Source organism: Castor canadensis, chromosome 15 (assembly GCF_047511655.1).
Source record: "Castor canadensis chromosome 15, mCasCan1.hap1v2, whole genome shotgun sequence".
Classification (NCBI taxonomy): Eukaryota; Metazoa; Chordata; class Mammalia; order Rodentia; family Castoridae; genus Castor; species Castor canadensis.
In genome coordinates this window covers 7,100,980-7,123,239 of record NC_133400.1, presented here as the reverse complement: position 1 = coordinate 7,123,239, position 22,260 = coordinate 7,100,980, and the positions used below count along the sequence as shown (strand labels likewise).

The 22,260-nt window shown below is 41.8% G+C and overlaps 1 protein-coding gene and 1 long non-coding RNA gene across 3 annotated transcripts in view; one reads left to right on the top strand and one right to left on the bottom strand.

Moving 5' to 3' along the window:
* The window catches only part of Cdyl2 (chromodomain Y like 2), a 151,050-nt gene extending 149,800 nt beyond the window's left edge, over positions 1–1,250 (bottom strand). Inside the window, exon 1 of one of the 2 annotated variants that reach the window (XM_074055598.1) lies at positions 1,023–1,250. In XM_074055598.1, the coding sequence (XP_073911699.1) occupies positions 1,023–1,046 (24 nt within the window). In that variant the 5' untranslated portion in view covers positions 1,047–1,250. The remainder of the gene's footprint in view (positions 1–1,022) is intronic. The other variant, XM_020179757.2, reaches the window with a different exon arrangement.
* Positions 1,251–1,632: 382 nt separating this feature from the next.
* Positions 1,633–12,997, top strand: LOC141417348 (uncharacterized). Its single transcript, XR_012441876.1, has 3 exons — positions 1,633–4,684; positions 8,789–8,914; positions 9,517–12,997. It is a non-coding gene; the product is annotated as an uncharacterized lncRNA (long non-coding RNA).
* The last annotated feature ends 9,263 nt before the right edge of the window (positions 12,998–22,260 follow it).

Here is a 22,260-nt window from a genome sequence, read left to right as displayed (position 1 = left end):
CCAGGGAATGGTGGTTGTTCCCTGTTTGTCCACTTGTCCAAATCCAAAGCAAGGAACAGCTGTGGTCCAGGGCTACCCCAGAGACCAGGGGGGTCTTTCTCCATTGTTTGAAAGGTGCCGGACGAATATCTTCCTTCACCACTCTTGAAACCATTTCCAGTTATCCGGTGCTGGCTACTACCTGCGTGAACCTGGAGCCAGGTATGGCTAAGAGTGGCAGGCGGCGAGTGTTCAAAGAAGGACTCACATCCATGTCCCCTGCAACGAGCTACCACCCACCTTCCATGTTCTCTTGCCTTCCACCCGGGAGCCCTGTGCAGCGCCCCCTATCGTCCCCGGCCAGCACGACACCCGCAGGGACTGCCCCTCACACCCCAGCCTGGAGGGCTTCCGAGCCGGTGGCGGGGGCAGCAGGTGGGGGGAGGGGAGGAGGCCCAGTGTCCCTCCCTGGGGAGCGGTTTGCCGGGTGGTCCCCAAGACCCCCCACCAGCCGCCCCATTCGCAGCCCCCCAGCACCCGGCATCACCCTTTGCCGGGGGCTGCGCTGCGACCGCCCGCCCCCTCCTCTCCCGCGGCCCCCCACCCCTCCCCAGCCCAAGCCGGGCCGCGCACCCCCGCCGCGGCCCCCCGCATTCCCGGCACGTCCGGCGCCGACTTTTACCTGTACTTTCTGCACTCGAGGCGGCTCGTCGGGCGAGAAACACCTCCCCGGGACCGCTACCTCCCCTGCCCGGCTCCGCCCGGCTTCCTCCTTCCCCTCCAAGGCCGCAAAGTAGATGGAGTAAGAGAGTGTGTGTGCGAGAGAAAGAGAAAGAGGGAGCGGGCGCGGGCGCCGCGGGAGGCGGCGGCGGGCGGGAGGGAGGCGCGCCCGGCCCCCGCCACCCTCCGGCCGCCGCCGCCGCCGCCGCCGCCGCCGGCTCGGAACTCCGCTCGCGCCCGGCCCGGCCCGGCCCGGTCCCCGCCGCCACCCGCCCGCCGCCGCCCGCGGGCTGGGGCCGGCCCGCGCCCCCGCGTCCCCGTACCTCGTAAAGGTCCCCAGAAGCCATGCCAGGCTGCGGAACTTGGCTCGCCGGGTGTGCGCGTCTGCTCGCTCGCGCCCTCCGTGCGTGTGCGCGCGAGGGGCAGTGCGCGCGTGTGTGCGCGCGTGTGTGTGCGAGTGTGTGTGGTGTGTTGAGTAAACTGTGTTTTTGCAGAATGACAGGCTTGGGGGCTGCCTATGCGCAGAATCAGAGCGGGCGGCGGCGGGGCTGGCGTAACCGGCGGCGGCGGCGGCGGCGGCGCTGGCGGTGGCGGTGGTGGCACGAGCGCGGGCAGCAGCGACGGCCGCGCAGCGCGCCCGGGAGCACGGACGCGGCCCGAGCGCCGCGGCCCCCCGCGACCCCGCGACCTGGCGGCGGTGGCTGCAGCCGGCCACGGCTCGCCCCGGCGCCGCCTGCAGGAAGCCGCCCCGCGCCCGCCGCCGGCCCGGACGCTGCTGCCACTAGGCGAGTCCCCGCCCCCCGGGAGCCCGGCCCGGCCCTCGGGGCGGGGGCGGCTGGCGGCCGCGCCCCGGGGGACCGGTCCCCGAGCTCAGCAGCTCTGGGCCCGCCCCGCCGCCCCGGATCGGCCCCGCGGGGCCCCCGGGGGTGGCCGGCCAGGTGCCCGCCGGGCGCGCCTGGCCCGGGGACCGCGAAGGGGCGACGGAGGAGGCAGGTAGAGGGCCCCGGGGAAGGGACCCCAGCCCGTGTTGTCCGGCCCGGGGGTCTCCACGCCTCGCCTCCCCCGGAAAGGGAATGGGTGCCGCCATGGGAGACCTGGCCCCTCGTGGCTGCGCGGCTTCTCCTTCCCGGATGGTTTGTAAGAAGTGGAGGCCACGGGGTGGGGGGCAGGGAGGTGACGACGAAATGGCCCATCCCGAGGCGCCCTGGAGAACCAAGACAGCTTGGCCACTTCATAAACCCTGCGAAGTCTTTGGGGCCAGGCGTGGCCTTCCCTCCCGCCCCGCTATCCATTCACTCATCCGTTGATCAACAAACATTTCCCAAAGTCCACCCAACTGCAGTGTCCCTGTATGGCACGCCAAGACCCTGCCCACATTGGACTTTGAAACCAAGGGGGAAGAGACGGCCATGCAAGGAGTGTAATGGTGCATCCCGTGGCTTAACACGGGGAGTTCCTACTACGTGCTAGGCTCCAGCCCGGAGGGATTGGAAAGGCTCTCTACAATCCAAACCTGTTCTTAGGTTGCTCTTCCTAGTAATGTCATGGGCAAATGGTCACCGTCGTGCTTAAAGGATTCCCCTTGTTTAAAAAAAAAAAAAGTCTCCGAACCAGAGTTGGCAGGCTGCTCTGAAATTGGAGCAGAGGTCATCTTCCTCCCAACACCCAAAAATGTCCAGCTAGTCACTCTGCAGATGTGGGGTGGGTGTAACTCGCATCCTCCCTGGGTCATTTACCATTTGTGACACCATGGGTAGGTCACTAGCTGTCCTCTCTCTGCATGGGCAAGGATGATAAACTCCTAAGGTGGTATGGGAACTGGAGGATCAGTGTATAAGGGGGCATGGCCTGTCCATCCCAGAGGACTCAGCCAAGGTATTTTATGCCTGAATCTGGACCCTCAAACTGCCCTCCTGCAAAGTGAGATGGCAAGTGAAATGGGAATGTTTGATTCAGAGATAATCGAGCTAAAAAGTCGCCAATTTTTTTAGTTTTAAAATATTCTATAGATTCCGATCACAGTGTTCATGTCTGGCCCACTCCAAGACCTGTGAGTTTGCACATGCTATTCCCTCTGCATAGAATGTCCTTCGACATGGAATCCATGTGAGATGCTCCTGCAGGGGTTTGCTTATCTTCATATCACAAACAGCTATGCTGCTGCTGATGGAGAATGATACACAATGAATGCTTGTCATACTGTGCTAATACCACAGGTTTTATTCCCATTTCTTGCCAAAAATCCCCTATTTATAATGTGAGGAAGAAATGGTGAAGGTGTGGAAATAAATACAAAAGCACATTGCTTTAGAAACTATGGAAATTTTTTAAATTTTTATTAGCATTAATTATACAAAGGGGTTTCATTGTGATATTTCCATACACACACATAATGTACTTTGATCAAATTCACCTCCTCTCTATTTCTTTTGCTATTTTTTCTTTTTGGCGGCACTGGGGGCCTCACACTTGCTAGGCAGAGGCTCTACTTCTTGAGCCACTCCGCCAGCCCTATATTACTCTTTCTTAACCCCCTTCCCAATTGTTATAGTAGTTTTCTTCCCTCTTCATAAATCAGTATTTTCCCAATGGTCATCGTTTAAAATAATAATAATAATAAGCAACTCTTGATCTGTAGGTAGCCAAACAAATTTTAAAGATCCTTAATTTGTTCTTAAAAATAAATGCACCGCCACAGTAGAAGGATATAATTTGGAAGGAGAAGACAAGAAAGAAAAACTGCGTTTGGGAATAATATACCCAAACCAATTTTAAATATATAATCAATAGTTTTTTTAAAAAATGCCAAAAACTTGACTGGCCAAATGTTCCCTGGAAATATGAGGGAAATTTGAAAAACCCTGGTGTAGAGAAGGATTATTTCAGAGGTCACAGAAGTGGGTATTCGCTGTGGACTGCCATGCTCAGGAAATACTTCATGGAGGAGGTAAGACACATAGATCTTCACGATGCAGAAAAGAAGGGTTTTAATTCGGAGAAAGCAGTAAGAGGAGGTGGCTGGCAGTTCTGCAATGGAAGGGGTGTGAGACCAAGCAATGGATTTGTGACGGTGATAGGACCTCAGATAGTGAATGGGGGTCAGCTCATGGAGAGTCTTGAAGGCTAGACTAAGAAGTTTGTGATTTAGCAGGTCAGCAGTGGAAAACTGAATCAGAAGCATATGACAATGAAAAGTGGGCACTGGAAAGCAAATTCTAGAAGAAGTATGAGAAATAGACGACAGGGGTTGATGTTACAGGCAGGGAGACCAATGGCAGTGGTCCCTGGTGGAAGCAATAAAAATGAAGAAGTAAAACTGGATTTGTGAGATGTTCAGAAGGCAGAACCAGCTAATTTTCATTATGGTTACTCCACCTACTTCCATGCAACATTTGATCCAGATCAACAGGACTTGATGACTAACAGGATGTGTGTGCATTGAGGACTGGGGGAGGAGCGAGCAACTTAGGAAAGAAAGGATACACAGATGACTAAGGTTTGAAGCAGTGACAGGCGACCCACCACTCGTCACACTATTTTATTGCAAGTTTACCCCCAGACTACCATTGGCTTCCAGGAAAGACTGATGTTTCCTGAGGGATGAATCAGGGAAGAGCCCTCACTGTCTGTGGGAAATGCTGCTCCAGTCTCTTCAGATGATGGAGCACTCTCGTTGCCCATGGAAAATTGGAGGTATACACCATCTCTCACAAGCTGGGGTAGACTTGTAGTGCTAACCATAGTCCAAGATCACGTGATAGAAAATTCAATGCAACCTAACATGGAGAATTTATTGACACATAGAGATTGGGAAAAGATGGAATTGTTCTCAGGACTGGATGGATTCAAAGTCTGATGTCCTCTCTCTGTGTGCTTCTTTCTATGTGCTGGTATTTTACCTGTTAAAGATAGGCTCCTTCCACACAGCTGAGAATATGGCACCTGGAAGCTCACATCACCTGGGCCTATACCTCATACAGTATTTGTAAGTCCCAGGGAAGGGCTCTTCTTGATGCATGTGCTCAAATTGTGGCTTAGTCACTGTAATCAGACATGGATAGAACACTGTGATTGGCCAGGCTTAAGTCACAAGCCCATCTATAGGGAACATGAATGTGATAATTGACAGTTCTACCCAAATTATATCATTGGAAGTAGGAATGAGTAGAAACTCAAAAAATGACAGAGAAATGATGGACAGATAGATGGCCACTATATGCTGAACGAAACCTAGGACAGAACGAGAACTTGAAAGCAAAGTTAGTAGCCGCCTAGCATGACCTTTCAATATAGTATGACCAGTTTACTATCCAAGGAAAGATTGTTTCCACTGCCTGACAGTGACACTAAAATGGACAATTGTCTCCTTCTGTTATAAGATGTAATGTTGACCTCTTGTATTGTACAGTGTTTGAACATGTGGGCTCTAGGATCATGTTGATTAGGTTCTAATTCCTGCATCATCACCACTAGCTATCTGATAAAGCCTCTTAATCTCTCTGTCCTTCCTATATCCAAATGTGTTTGTCACTTAATATGGCATAAATTATTCCCAAAACTTAATGGCTTAAAACAAAAGACATTTGTCAACTCACAGTTTTGTGGCTTACAGATTGTGGCAACTTACTTGGGTAGTTCTGGCTCAGGGTCTCCATGAGATTTGCTGAAGTATTCCTAGAGCTGCAGTCACTGAAGGCTTGACTGGGGCTAGAGAACCATCCAAGATGGCAGCTCACATGGCTTCGGGCAGGAAGCCTCAGCTCTTAGCCACATGAGTCCCTCTCTGTGTTTGCTTGAGTTTCCTCACACCATCTCATCTTTCTCCCCAAATTCAACAAAGTAAAGAAAACTGCCAAAGTGTCACTCTTCCCAGCACAGAGCTGTAAGTACTATGATGTTGCTGTCCGTGCCAGAAAGACTACTGGATGCTGACGCAGAGCTGATTTTCATCAGCCTGAACAGCTGGGATCTTCTGATCCATTCCCCTCACTTGAAATATGAGAAAACTCAGGCCCAGATTAGGTGATCCTGGAGAGAAGACTTGAGGATGCCATAAGGCTTTTGAAGATCAAATTGTCAGCAGCAAACACTGGCCCTTCCACCATATTTTATTCTACAGAAATGGGCCATGAAGCCAAACTACATGCAAGGGGAGGCAAATTAGACTCTACCTTTTAAGGGGAAAACTATCAAAGAATTTAAAGACCTATTTTAAAACCACCACACCACATCTACAAATTGAGGTGATAGAGTCATTTTGAGAATTAAAGGAGACAATTCCCATAAAGCAGAATTCCCATAATGACAGAATTACTATAACAACTCCTATGACTAGTTTCAAACTTGCAATGGGTCACTAATATACCTGAAAGTTCAATATTCCTCTAGAAAGGCAGTAAATCAAATAAAACCTTCAAAATGATTATTTTTCAAGCCATGGAGAAGCTCTCGTTAGTAATTAAACTTTATTTTCAATATTAGTTTTTAAAACATTTTACTTCTACAATGATGATAATTGAATTAAAGTCAAACTTAATTCAGTATCTATAGTATGCTAGGTATTATTCTTGCTAAAAAAAAAATAACACACTGTACAGTGGAGGAGACACAGAACAAACCAAGAAAACAAACTGCATGCGTAATATATTATTATTTCAAGTAGTGATAAGAACTAGGGAGCAAAAAAAGCTAGGTAAAGACACAGAGAGGAACCGAGATGGGTGTGTGCCGATGGAGTTACTGGTTTAGATCTCACTAAGGTGGTGACATTTCAGCAGAAAACCAAACTGTGAGAGATGATGCAAATCAAAGGGCAGAGAATGTCAGAGAGAAAACAGCAAGTCCTGAGGCTGAAACAGCTGATGTGTTCAAGGCCCTAAGACAGTCAGAGAACCAACCAAGGGCCTTGTGGACCAAGGTAAAGAATTTGGATTCCTAAGCCAGGCATCTGTGGCTCATGCCTGTAATTCTAGCTACTTGGGAGGCTGAGATCAGGAGGATCATGGTTCCAGGCCAGCCCAGGCAAAAAAGTCTGTGAGACCCCCATCTCAACAGAAAAAAGCTGGGCATGGTGCCATGCATCTGCCATCCCAGTGATGGCAGAAAGCATAAAGTAGTAGGAGGATCGCATGATCCAGGCAGGCCTTGGCAAAAGCAAGATTCTATCTCCACAACAGCCAAAACTAAAAGGCTGAAGCCATGGCTCAAGTGGTAGAGCACCTATCTAGCAAACAGGAGGGCCTGAGTTCACATCCCAGTACCACCAGAAAAAAAAAAAAAAGAAGAAGAAGAATTTGGATTCCTCCAGGTGATATGAGAGGCCATTGGAGTTCATTGTGGGGACATCAATATAGAAGCCCATGTGTGAAGTCCTAGAGATGGGGACTAAGGAAAGCTGTAAAGATGAAGAAATATGGTTGGATTAAACTTGGGACATGAGGAAAGAAGAGGAATCCTACAGTTTTGGTCTGAGTATCTGGGTAAATGAAGGTGCTATTTACTGAAATAGGGAAAACTGGGCCTTCAATTGTAAGTGGCAGTGGGGCTGGGTGAGGAGAAATTAATAGTTCTATTTAAGAGCATGTTAGACATGTGGTTGGAAAGGAGAAGGAAAGATTCCATATGTGAGTCAGGAAGTCAGGCTGGGTGTATCTGTGGGAGTGACCAGCATGTCCATGGTAAGAAAAGGAGACAGACGATCACTGGGTGAGCAAGCACAGACTTGGAGGAAGAGACTGTCTACCATGAAGCTCAAGAGTACTTTAGCATTAAAGGTCAGGAAGAGGGAGAGGGAGAAGGAGTGGCCCACATAGGAAGGAACCAACAGAGGATGCTGTCTCTAATCCAAGTGAGAGAGAGAGAGTGGGGCTGATAATTGAATGTCCGTAGAGGGAGAAGAGGACTGTGGATCTGACACTGTGGTGCAGGAAAGTTGAAAGCTAGGCTGAAGTGACTTCAAGAGCCTTGGCAAAGAGGAAGTGCAAATGGTGAGCACAGTGATTCATTCAAGGCCTCTTGCCACAAAGAGCAGAGAAGTGGGTCAGTAGGTGGAGGGGGCGTTGGATTAGGAAGGGTTTTTAATACAGTAACTATTACAGCATGTTTATACAGTAGTAGGAATGATGTAATGAATGGGGGAAAAGGGTCATGCACAAGAGAGAATTACAAGAACAGAGTCATTAAAAATTCCGATAGAGAGGGGAATCAGGAGGTCAAAGTGGAAGAACTGGACTTAGGTTGAACTGTGTCTTCCAAAAATTCATGTCCACCCAGAACCTTAGGACATAACTTTATTTGCAGATGAAATTAGTTAAAATGAGGTCATACAGGATTAGGACGGGCTCTAATCCAGTAATTTGGTGTCAATGTAAGAAGAGAAAATAGAGACAGAGATACATAGAATGACATGTGAAGACAGAGGCAGAAATTAGAGTGATGGATCCACAAACCAAGGAATGCCAAAGACTGACAGCGGCCACCAGCAGCTTAGAAGATGCAAAGAACTCTTCCTCAGAGACTTTGAGAGAGCATGGCCCTGCCAACACCTTCATCTCAGGCTTCTAGTCTCCAGAACTCTGACAGAAGAAATTTTTATTGGTTTAAGCCATCAAATTTGTGGTAATTTGTTAAGGTCTCCGTAGGAAACCAATACATTATCCACTGGAAGAATAAGGAAGGCCTAGAACAGGCTACAGAGGAAGTTGGTGGTTCATGCTCATTTCTTTTATTATTTCTGCATTCTCCATAAAATAAATCATTACATTATCAGCTAGAAGTGAAGAGGAAGAGGGTATCAGATAGGAAAAAGTGGTTTTCCTAAATATTAGTTTAGTCTGTTGTCCCTCCCTGCCCCCAATCCCTCCAAAAAAAACTATCAATAGCATCTCCTTTCACTCCCAAAGGTATCCCAATTTAGATAATATATGCATGGTTTTCTAGGGTTGGATATTTGAAGACAAATTAAAGAACACAAGAAGTCAACTCAGAGAGATGAGAATGGATTGACTAAAAAAATACAATGGATTGCTGAGAGCACGTTGGGTACTTGTTGTCACAGTTAGACCAGTAATCGCAGTTGTGCTTTTTCCAGTCACATTCAGGGCTTATGTTGCTGTTGCCTTAAGGAGGCCAGGCTCCCTGCAAGCTATGTTCTCTGCAGTTATTCCATGAAGAGAAAGACATCCCAAGTGTTTGATCTTGCACTTGACTGGAGCTGGTGAGTCATTGAGTTTAACCAAGGTTGGGATTTGCCATGTGCGTTTAATAGAAGGAGAGAGGGGTAAGAGGGTTGAGTGTCGGTAAGGAAGTTTTGATAAATGATTGATGGTTACTGAACCTAAGATAGATGAAGAGATTTGATGACATGGAGGTTCGGGTGCAGGTGATACAAACAAAGTTGTTGGTCAGTGGTTTAGAAGGAACAACGATGGTTAGAGCAGAACGTTTGAAATGGGCCTTCAGTCAATAATGGCGGGCATTACAAACAACCTTGAGCTGCCTGCTGACCATCTTTTCTTCCCTCCACCTTTCCATCTTCCCTTTTCGCACTCACACTATAAGGACCTGCTGCTCATAACCTTGAGGGCCTTAAGGATAGAGGGTGAGTTGGAGGTGAGAAGAGGGGCAAAAATACCACAGATATTGGGGATGGTAGGAGGGATGAGAAAAAAAGAGGGAGAGCAAAAAGGAAAGACCTCCCAGAAACCCAACCAAGATAGTCACTGACCTTTGTTAAAGGGAAAAGTAAGGAAATGTGTTGTACTTCCTATGGACTCAAGAGGTTCCTGGTAATAAAATGATCTTACTGTTCCTTCTAAGACTTGTAGGTGGAGCTCATTGGTCTGATGCAACTGCACCATTTCGTCCTTTCACCAAAGTAAGAAACATTGGCCCCACGTTATGGATATAAGAAGCAAAACTCACAAGCCCAGGATACACATTAGAAGAGACAGATGGAGCTGCTGTTGCCTTAAAGAGGCCCAGACTCCCTGTTGCCTAAATTCTCTGCAGTGGCCCCACGAAGAGAAAGAAAACCCAAGTGTTTGACTTGCACCTTGACTAAGAATGGTCCTGTGACTTGGAAACCTTGGGGTGGGAGGTGGTGGATGCTGAGAAGCAAATAATAGTGACTTTTTTATTTTTGTGTGTGGATTCTCTGAAGGAAAGCGGGCTTAGGTTTGTGAGCTCAAACCCCATTGTCTAGAAAGACTTTTTGTTCGTACGCAGTAAATCAATGACATTACTGTGAAACCAAGATACATCCGTCAAGTGGCTAAACGAACACCTGTGTCATAGCAGAGGTTCTCAAATTTTGTCTGAGGTTCCAGTGACATTCTTAAACATGATTTTGAATGTCAAAGAGCTTTTATTTATGTGGGTTGTATCTATGGATTATTTAATGTATTAGAAATTAAACTGAAATGATTTAAATACAGGAATACAAATACATATTCCATTCGCTGTCAGATTGATAAAGTTATGTCACGGGCTTTGCTGGTGAGAGAATGGGGGCAAAAAGGCCAAACAGCTTTGCATCAGTAGGAACACAGTTTTCACACGTGGATTCCTCAAAGAGTTTCAGGGGACGAAGTTTGCCGGGACCACTCTCTTGAGAACTGCAGTTCTACAAAATCATGAACAAGGCTGTCTTTGTTGCTGGTGAAGTTGCATCTTCAGAGATGATATAAAAATGTTTCTTTTCTAAGTAGGCTTAGACTGCATTGTTCCCACATCCTGGGAGGTGAGTGTGCATGTCCTCCTTCAAGATGCCTCCCCAGCCACAGGAGCCCAGCAATGCACAGGATTTGTGAGCATCCTTCACCAGAAGCTGCTGGTGAAGACTGAGGGAACACAGCCGCAGGGTATTGGTGATGCCAATGTGGGGTCTTTCCTTCTTGTTATTCTTTATCTTCTTCCTCTGCTTCTTCTTTATTTTTTTTTATCTTTTACTGACAGCAAAAAATTGCAAACCTAAACAAAAGTTAAAAGTAGCACAATGATTATCTGTGTACCCATCACCCTACAAGAACCCCAAGTTCAATACCATCCTTATTTCATCCCTAATGTCTCATTCCATCACCACACGTATTATGCTACAAGTCCCAGAAATCACATCATCCCCTCTGAAAATAGGAGGATCTCCACATAAGTACTCCTCTCTTAAATGTAACCACACAGCCACTGTCACATCTCAACCAACATCATCAACCAATTCCGTTGGGGAAATTCAATGTCCAAATTTCCCCAGTTGTCTCAAGTACTTTTTATCAGTCAGACATCCAAACATTACATTCAGTTTCTGTTTCTTAAATCTTTGTTGACCTTTAAATACCTCCCTTCCTCTTCCTTTTTTTCCCCTTTCTTACAATTTATTTGTTTAGAGAAGCTAGATCATTTATTTGCCAGAAGTGCCATTTAGCATATTCTTCTGCACCCAGTAAGACTGAGAGGCTTGGTCAGCTCTGAGTTTATGTGGATGGCAATAGCTTTTCATTGCTGGCTCTGTCAAAAGGCACATCATATCTACTCATCTTTCTTTTTGTGACTTAAGTAGCTACTGATGCTCCTTGCTACATTCATTACTTCATTAGGGATTGCAAAATGGTGAGCTATCATTCCTTCATTACCAGCTGGCTATGTGAATGAGGTCTTCCCTGACCACTTCCCCGAAATGTTTTGGTTTCTCTGAGGCACCTGTACACAAGAAAGGCTGCCCAGATGCTTAAAATTTATGAGTTTTCCAAATAATGAGCTGGTTCTCTACCATCCTCTAGAGGAACAGGAGGTATTTGTTTGAATGTCATAATGAACTCATGAATTTTAGCATATTTAATATGGTTTGCCCATTGCCATTGTTCTTTTTTTGGCAGTATTGGGGTTTGAACTCAGGGCCTCGTGCTTGCTAAACAGGCATGGAAATTTACTTGAGCTAACACCCCCAGTCCTTTTTTTAAAATTATTTTTCGGGTAAAGAAGATGCAAAGTCCTGTTCAGTATTTGGTGAAGTCCAGTTTGAATTATCTTGGAATTGTTGATTCTATAAAATAATTAAATACTATATATTTAGAAATGCTATTAATAATTACATAGTTTTATTTTTATGTTAATATAATACATAAAACACACAGTAATGTCTTGAGGTTTTTCTACTGACAATTGTTTTTAGAACAATGGCAAATGCTTTCATAATTTATGCTCCGAATCTGGCATTGTTCTGAGGACTTAATGTGTATTAAATCACTTACTCATTAAGATAACCATATGACATGCGATTATTACTGTTGTCTCAGTTTTTACACATGGGAAGATGTTACGTGACTTGCCCAAGATCACAAAACCTAGTTAATGCAGGGCTGGGAAAATGGGCCCCAAACCGTAGATGTGGATGTTACTTTAAATCTTTATTCTGTATTGACTTAAACCTTATGCATGAAATTGCAGATTTTTTGTTATCTGACACACTAAGTTCAGCTGATATATCAAAAAGAAATGTTTCTGAAAACTGTTTTGAGAAATTTTCTCAAGGATTATTTGAATACATTTTTTCTAGTTTCATAGCCTTTATACAAAATATCAATGATTTTGCATTAAAATTGTATTCTATTTTCTGTTGAGAAGATTGGGACTCTTGTTATGTTTTTACTCCTTGATCAAAGTTAGCATGAAGCAAGAGCTTATTATTCAATTTTGCTATAAATTATACAGGTTAAATTTGAACTATTAATCATTGCAAACTAATATGATTCGTAGCTTGATAGTTTTGTCTTCCAGTATCAGTAAATCAGCAGGGAGTGTTTGAGTTTCTAATCCACAGAAATCATAAATTTCTTGTTAAGTGGCAGTGGATATGATGCTGTATGATTGAGATTTCCTCCCACTTAGCTTTGAAGTAGGTATAGTGCCTTACCCACAGGAGGAATTCTGTAAATAGTTGTCACATTCCATCAAACTGATAGTGTCTGACTTTTTAATTTTTTTTAAATAAATTCCAAAGTTATTGTGTAGGAAAGGCATGTATATTATTATGTTATGAAATTACTGTCTTTGTGGTTGCTTTATTCTGTTAAATGTAATCAGCCCATTCTGCTGTGCAGTGATAAAATGCTATGGCCAAATGGTACCCAGAACTTTGTACCCACTTTTTGAGACACTTGTATGGCAGCTTTAATTATCCATTAATTAAATGTAATGTAGTTACATTAAATTATTGAAAAGATCAATTTCTCTTCCTCTTCTTCCTCCTCCTCTTTTCTTTGTCTTCTTCTCCTCCTTTCTCTTCTGTTGCAACATTTGTACAATAAAGTACTTGGTTACATTAAAAAAATAAAATAAAATAAAATAAAATAAAATTATTTTTCAGGTAAAGTCTTGTGTTTTTTCCCAGAGCTGACCTGGGACTGTGATCCTCCTACCTATGCCTCCGCCAGAGCAGGGGATCACAGGCGTGTAGCGTAAAGACCAACCCCATTGTTCCTTTTCTTGCTCAAATTGCTCTTTCTTTGAGTAGCAGGAGCGTCCTCCAGTTGGCTCTGGAGTATTATTTCCTTGGGAGCATCTTTGTTCTCTGGTATGAGAAGATGCTCAAACTTGCCTTGAACAGTTCTAATACCAGATCTGTAATCTACCATTTCATGATTTATGGTTCCTTTGGCTGACATCGTAGGAGCGGGCCACCATACCTGACTTGTTTATAGAAATGGGGAGTCTGGCTAACTTTTTGCCCAGACTGGTCTGGAAACACAATCCTCCCAATCTCTGCTGCTCGAGTAGCTGGGATTGCAGTGTTATTGAATTCTGAATATAAAAAATGCACATACATTTACATACCCCTCTTTTTTGGGTAAATACTAATATGCTGTACACACTTCCTCTACCTTGCTTTTCTCACTAGACATCATGTCCTAGAGAGCATTACTCAGCGTTATTTAGAATTACCATTCCTCCCGACAGCAGCATAATATTCCATGATGTAGCTATGTCTTATTTCTCCAACTAATCCCCTGTTAATAGGGGGCCATTTTCAATCATCTTTTTAATTTCTCTAGCTTGTAGGTGGGAAGTTCAAATTTATGCTGAATAACTTGACTTCAGAAAATGTACAAATGCCTGACCATTTCCATAGGGAAAGATAAGGAGAAAGAATGTCTGAAAGAAGCCCCTCCCCTGTGACTTTATTTTCATCTCTGAAGGAGTGGTCACTGAAACTGTCAATCATACTGGCAGGAGCCAATCTGGACTTGATAAATGAATAGTTGTAGAAAGGGGTGGGGGAATCTACCAAGGAGAAAGGCACTAGTGGAACACATGGGAGAATAAAGTCAAGAGAGGTGGGCCACTGCTGGAGTTACCCAGCCTCTGAAGCAGCCCTGGGAATGAGAGCTGGGGACTTGGATAGAGGTATTTGGCTAGGTAGATTCAGAGAATGATACAATAGTCAGTTTTACCTCTCTCTGTGACCAGTTTCTCTTGCTTCATCTGAAGGTCTTTAGACAAACTGCAGCCTTATCTCATACTACTGCAGAAAATTCACAGACACCTGTGTATAAGACTGGGATGTGGAAATAGAGCCGAGTGGCTATGCTTGTCACACCTGCCCCCAGGAGCAAGAGGTGAGCCACAGTAGCGCTCAAGAGAACACAATAGAACACAATTCCGGGAGGTGGGAATTTTGACCCCGCAAATCCTTGTAGCATGGAGAATGATGCTGTGGCACTAGGAGACCCTCCAAATTTGGGTCCTGTTGGGGGGAGTCAGGCTTCCTGGTGAAGGAAACTCCATCGTGATGCACAAAGACACATTCCCAAGAAGTCTTTGCTTTAAAGTAGGAGAGAACCACTGTATAGCTGCTGAGGAAATAATAATGACATAACATTGATTAATAATCACTACAAATCAAGCAATATGGTGGACCATATTATTTCTAATTAATCATAAGTAAAATATAAAATAATGGTACATAGGGTATTTTAGTCCCTACAACAAAATACCATAGAGTGGGCAGATGATAAAGAGCAGATATTTCTTACGGGTCTGGAGGCTGGTATGTCCAGGATCAGGGCAGATTCAGTGTCAGGTGAAGGTTCATTTCTGACTTCATAGGTGGCACCTTCTCTGTGCATCCTCACATGGTGGAAGAGTCACAGCAGCTCCCTGAACCCTTTTTCTTTTTGTTTTGGTTTTGGTTTTCAGAGACAAGAGTCTCCCTTACATAGCCCAGGCTGGCCTTGAACTCAAGATCTTCCTGCCTTAGCCTCTTGAGTACTGGAATTACAGGTGTGTGTCACGACGTCTGGCTTTCTCCTGCCTATTTTATTGGCCCCCAATCCAATTCATGAGGCTCTACCCTCATGACCCTACTCATCTCCCAAAGGCCCCGCTCCTGAAGCTGTCACACTGGTGAGGACCTTTCAGTGTGTGAATTTTAGGGAGAGCAAGGAATCAGATCACAGCCTACATGAAGATGAAAATGAGGACAATGAAATAAGAAAGGGCAACAGATCATGGGTAATTTTTTTTACTTTGTATTTGTGTTTCTTAGAGTCTTTTATATTGGGTATGTATTTGGAAATGAAAATGTTATTTTGAAATAATAAAAAAATAAACATACTCAACTCAGAAAAAATGAGGAAAGGCATTAACAGGTGATACAGAAGTGAAGAAATACAAATGGACAATGAAGTCGGGGAATAGTTTATTCAAACACTTATAATAACAAATTCACTGTAAAACAACTGATTATTTTAAAAAATTCTTTCAATACCTAGTATTGCTAAGAATAGAGAGAAATGGCTCTTGTACAATTCTGGGAGAGTGCTGTCATTGCTACATTTTCTAGAAGGAAATTTAAGTCATTCTTTATGACTTAAAATGTTTGTGTTCTAGGGCCCTGTAATTCAACTTCCTCAAAATAGTCTAAATGAAAAGATCAGATAAGTGACAATGTCTTTTGTTTTGGGAGTATTTGTTATAGTTATTCATAACACCAATAATTATTAAAATGTAAATGCCCATGGCTAGAGGTCAATATTCTGAAGGAAATTAAAACCATGACCTTTAAGGAAAAGAGGTAATGACTCAGGGAGAAGGCTCACTGTACACTGCTGAATAGCGAAAGCAGATTAAAGAACAGCAAACCCAGTCTGATCATAGTTCTTTGCATAAAATTATGTGTGTGAAAATATTTATAGTTATGGAATCTAGATTTGAGTTTTCTTCCATAAGCATTATTGAATTTTCCAAACGTTTCACATTTGGAAAAAGAAGTCTAATGCACACATTTATAAACACAGGCACGTTTATAAAATTAGGACATATGTTTGGGGGGTTTTTTCTTTGGCTGTACTGACATTTGAACTCAGGGACTTGCACTTGCCAAGCAGACACTCCACCACTTCAACAATGACCCCACCCTTTTTGTTTTCATTATTTTTCTAATAGGGTCTGGCTTTTATGCCTCCCAAGTACCTAGAATTACATGCTTGCCCACGTGGACATATTTTTGTTTGTTTAAGGAAAAAAAGTTTTTTAAGGTACTGGGGTTTGAACTCAGGACTTTGCATTTGCTACATAGGCACTATACGGCTTGAGCCACACTTCCAGCCAATTTTCTCTGTCAGTTTGGTGACAGAGTCTTACTTTTATACCCAGGCACACACCACCATGCACAGTTTTTTTTCCATTGAGTTGGGGTCTCACAAACTTTTTTTTTCTGGAGCTGCCCTTAAACGCTGGTGTTCCCAATCTCAGTCTCCTATGTAGTGCATACCATAGTACCCAGCTACTGGTACTGGGCTGGCCTTGAACCCCAAGTCTCTTTATCTCAACCTCACTTGTAGCTAGGATTACAGGTATGAGCCACTAGCATATGGTGAGGAAATGTTCTTTAGGATCAAGATTCTGGAATGAGAGTCTACGGAGAAGCAACAGAGGAAGCTACAATGACCCTGGAGACACCAATATGAACGTGTTTTGTGTAGATACAGATGGTTATGTATTGGAAGCATCTATAGCGATGTTAGTTACACATTCCCTAGTTGTCAGTAGCATTGAGCACACCTACTACCCACATCCTGATTTCTCATACTATTCCCCACTGTAAGGAAGCAGGGCACTTTAGACCAATGGCTGATTCTAGGAGTAAGGCAGGAAATAATACAAATAAGCCTGGTACACCTCATGGTGTCAAAAAAACCAGAAAATCCACAATGATTGGGGCATGTCAAAGGAGCCAAATGACAAAGCCAACATTGACCAAAGCTGAAATAATTTGAGAAATAAATAAGAAGTATTGGGTTATATACAAAGTACAAAATAAATATTCATGAGTCAATAGTAATATATCACTATTTAACACTGAGTGATTAGATAAATGAATGGGTACGCAGACATAATTTTCCTGTAGAAATTTCCAAATAACTTATGTAGATATTTTAACCTCACGGAGGTACAGGATAACTCCCAAATCCTTAAGTGTGGTCTGCACATAGTGACTTCCTTCCAAAGAATACAGTAAGGGAAGGGGAGAAGAGAAAGTAACTTTACAGTGGAAAAACCTGACAAAAACGATCACAGCAAGGTGATAAAAACCAGTAATAGTGACAAGTCACGTTAACAGCATGTACCCTTGAAGTGATATGGTAGTCTTTCCCACCTAAACCTAAACCCTGGTCTAATCATGAGGAAAACATCAGGCAAATCCCAACTGAGGGACAGGCAACAAAACATCCAACCTTACTCTTCAAAACTGTTGAGAACATCAAAAACAAGGAAAGTCTGAGAAATTGTGACATTAGCTGTGACGGGAGACTTGATGACTAAATGGTAAAATGAGTTTTCCTGAATGAGATTGTGAAGCAGAAAACCAAGGGACATTAGGTTGAAATTAAGGTGATCTGAATAAACTACTGACTTTATTAATACTGATGCATCAGTGTTAGTCAATAGTTATGACCATGTAATGTGCAATGTTAACAGTAAGGGAGGAGTAGCATATGGGAGTCCTCTGTATTATACTTGCAATTTTTTAGCAAATTTTAAAGCATTCTATAAGAAATAAAGTTTATTCCTTAAAAAACAAGATTCTATAACAAAATACAGCAAAAGCATTTTCAGAAATTCTCTCTCCAAGACAAAGTAAGGTGAAGGTATTTCTGGAGAAAAAGTATTAAGGTATTTTGTTGACTTTTATTAACACCATAGTTAAAAATACACACTAAGAGGAGTAATGTCTTTTTCTTTAATATATAGTTTATTTACATGGCTGTAATTTATTCTCTATCACAAGGTGAGTGGGGAAACAGCAAATTTAAGAAAAACATACCTTCTAAACAATAAGAAACTGGAGAAGAGGAAAACTCCAGGGAAGAACTTATCTTGAGATGAGCTTCTCCAAAGTGCAGAAGAAAAACTCAAAACCTGGTTAGGATTCACAAAAAAAAGCCAGAAAATGATAGGCTTTAAAACTAACGATCAGCGAGGCACAAGGGAAGATTGTGATGAGCAAGCAACAGGAAGATTAGATGGAAGATGAATAATGCAAATGATCTTAAAGAAACTGAAGTGTTGTAGAAGAATGAAAATCAACACTATAGACAAGAAACAGCAGAGACTGTGGACAGAAAGCACAGGAATGCCTCCTAGACTGTAGAGTAAAAGAGTAAGAGATTCAGAGGAAGGAATGTGACAGTCATGGAAATGGAGAGTGGAGAACAAAGATATGATTAGAAAGTTCAGCTGAAGAAAAGAAAAAATAGATCAGAAGCAAATCTAAAGATATAATAGAAGAAAAAAGTGATGGGCAAAAGAAAAAATTTATATAAATTTAAAATGCCAACCATTTTATACAAAAAAAAATAGTCATTTATATGTTTATTTTTGTATTCATCCTCATATGAACAACTCAGAAAAAAAATTAACTTATATACTTCAATCAAAATTAAAGTCTTAGGAAAGGGAGAGCAACAAGCACTGAAATTGGTCAAAACACTAAGTCTAAATAACTGAAATCTAGCTTTAAGACTGAAAATGAAAGTAAAAGTAACTATGTAACAAAGATCAGTACCAAAACCTGGGCAGAAAGGGGAAATCATTGTACAAAATACTATTCCTCAAATGGAGGACACATTGGGTAACCCAAAAATACTGTTTTTCTTCTGACCCTACTATGAAAAAAAAAAGAAAAATCAGAGAATGAATTCGAAGCACCACATTTAACCATTACTAGAATTTACAGTATAGATTAGCCTCTAAAACACTGACAAATGAAACAGCCAAGTCATACATGGGAAATCAGGATAGGAAATCATGGGCATAACAACAGAAAATTCCAGACGACAGGGGAAATGTCTGTTTTAGGGACTATGAACAGATTAAGAGAACCAAAGACTCTTAAATTAGGCCCCAAAACATGTAAGGCCCTGAAGTACATATTTTTTTCATTTAAATACAAATATAAAATGAAAGTTAGCCTGTTTTAAAACCAAAAGAATTACAGGAGACATGGCACAAATGCAAAATGAGTATTAGATGCAAAAGAAATCTAGACAAAAACACTAAATAGCAAAAATGGAACATTATACAGTAATAAGAGATATAATTCAAAACAAGAACACAATGCAACCTTCAGCAAATACTCATCAATGGCTCAGAGTTTTTCAGGAAAAAATCTTTGAAATGTTTAATGCTAACTACTATTAAAATTTAAAGTAAGATGTAGAACTTTTTGAGTTGCTCTGTGCTTTACCTTACTCCATTTAAATATATAAAGAAAAAATGTTAGCAATACAAAGAAAAACTGACACAAATGCTATAATTTGGAGAAACGTAAATACACCATTATTGTTTGGGGCAGATTAATTAGACAAAAAATGAAGATTTGAAGGATCCAGGTCATAAGAATTTTAAATTATAGTTTTTAAAATGAAATGAAAAGAAGGTACATTTTACAGCAACTATGGGAAATTTATGAACTTAGAATGGTCAATCAAATGCAATGACATTATAAATCACTAGGAGGCATTACCGAGGGTAACGGACCCTGAGAATAATCCTTTTAAAGCAAGTTCCCTCGAGAGGACTTTCAGTTCTTCATAATGAGGAAGAAAACCTGGAATAGAACTTTATCTTGAAAAATGAAACCAAAAAATTATGAAAGGAAGTCTGTCTTATTGCCTATTTGATGAAATTAAAGAACAAAACACTCATTACTGGATTTTTGGCATTCTTGCTTTGACAAAATTTAGGCTCTCATGATAGGACATCCTTCATCTTTGAATATTAGACAGCCATAGTTAAAAACTAAATGTTTTGTCAGTTTCCCAGAGCTTCCTGCAGTGCCTTTCTGTTCAGACAGTTCTCCTCTGAGGCCATCACATATCACCTTATAGATCTTTCTCTTTTTTCAACTGGGTTCTGCCAGATTTTTTTGTCAAGGAAATCTGGGTGGTTTTCAGCACTTCTTCAACTTTACCTTTATCTACTTCATAAAATTCTATAGGGTCTCTTTTTAATCACATCCAAGGTATTTGCTTTGCTTTGTCAGAAAAACATTCAGTAACCAGCTAGAGGACAAAAACATCTGACTAGACAGAAAGGAACAGACCTTGTCTTAACAAGAAAGAGAACCGTAAGATAGGATCGGTGTCAACTGGGCACAGTGGCTCACACCTGTAATCCTAGCTACTGGAGAGGCAAAGATCACAAGGATCAAGGTTCAAAGCCAGCCTGGGCAAAAAGTTAGCAAGACTCCATCTCAACCAATATCTGGGTGTGGTGACACACATCTCAACTATGTGGGAAGCATAAATAGGAGGATTGCAGTCCAGTGTGACCCAAGCGAAAACACGAGCCTCTATCTGGAAAATAACTAAAGCAAAAAGGGGTGGTTCAAGTGGTAGAGTACCTGCCTAGCAAGCCTAAAGCCCTGAGTTCAAAACCCAGTATCAACAAAACAAAAACAAACAAAAGATAAGATCAACTTCATAAATGGTGAGTTCACCAGCAAACACTTTGTGGTATGGCAACTTTGCTACCCTGTCTAATTCCACAGATAGAGAGTTAGATGTTGAAGACCCCTCCCTCATGAAATATAAAGCAAATTCTTCCCTACATAATTATGTATAACAGAATATCAAAACCATAATGACAGATTATTTATAAGTTAATCACAACTGAAATAGATCATATCAAAGACCACAGAATAGAGACAAGGTGTTAATGTGTGAGAAACTTATGTAATCAAATGCTTTCTGTTTTAGATAATATTGAAAATAAACTAAACACTTAACTTTTATTAAAAAGCTGGAAAAAGACATGAAATTTAAAAAGCAAGAATTAACACAAATATAAATAGTGGTGAAAAGGTAAACCCAACACATTTTAAGGCTGGCAAGAAATAGAAAAGGAGAGGGAGGTAAGAAAGAAGGAAGAAAAAGGAGCACATTGGAGAGGCAGAGGAAGGAAGAAGCGAGGAGTGGGGTAATGTTAGGAGTGAGTAAAGGTCTTGCTATGAAAAGACCAGGTTCTAGAACAAAGCCCATTGTTTTTAAATCTGAAGTAACAATATGAAGAGACTGCTATTGCCATCTGTTGGTAGCAGACAGAGTTGACACCTTCACTATGACCAGATCAAACAAATCTTCTAAATTGAAATTTCAAAATTGATTTTTTAAATTGCAATTTCTAAAATATTTTAAATGATACATGATGCTGTACCCAATAATTTTTAAATCTTTATTAAAGTTAAAATTTGATTGGAATTTTTAAATAATTAAAATTGATTCAAGAAGAGATAGAAAAAAAAGAAACACAAATGAACGTAAAATGTTATAAAAAAAAATTCCTCACCATGTTTTAGGGCCAGACAGGATTACTGGTGAATACTTTTAAGAAGGATAATCATTCCTGTGTCTTAGATTCTTTTCCAAAATTTGGAAAAAGAGGTTTTGTAATTAATTCCATGAAAATTAGTATAACTGATATTACTAAAAAACTGACAAAAATACCCTTAACAAAGAAACTTGCATATCAAAATTTGAATACAGGTGCAAAAGAGTCATTTGAATAATAATAGTATTCTAAATACAATCACATATTCAAAGACTATCACCCTGTCCAACCAGCATTACTTCCAGGTATGCAAGTAAATTTTAATATTATGAAATCATCAACACTATCACATTAATTGCTCCAAGAAGAAAAACCTTGTGAAGGTCTTGAAGGATAGAAAGGAAACCCTTTGACAAAAGTCAACTGCATTCCTAATTAAACAATCCTACTGCACTTGAATTAGAAAAACCTACAAACACCAGGAAGATTCCTTCTCCTAAAATCAATAAGAAAATGTTGGGTGGAATAACCAATGTTTTCAATGTCATCCTAGAACTTTTGAATAGTGCAATATTTGGGGAAAAGAAATAATATGCAAACCACAGTAACACGTATGACTATCTGGTTTCAAAAACAAAGGACAATCAACCAAAGTAAACTTAAATCAACAAGTTAGAAAGGTAGCAAACTAAAAAATAAATATGAAACAAGACAATATCTTTCCATATTACAGTTGCA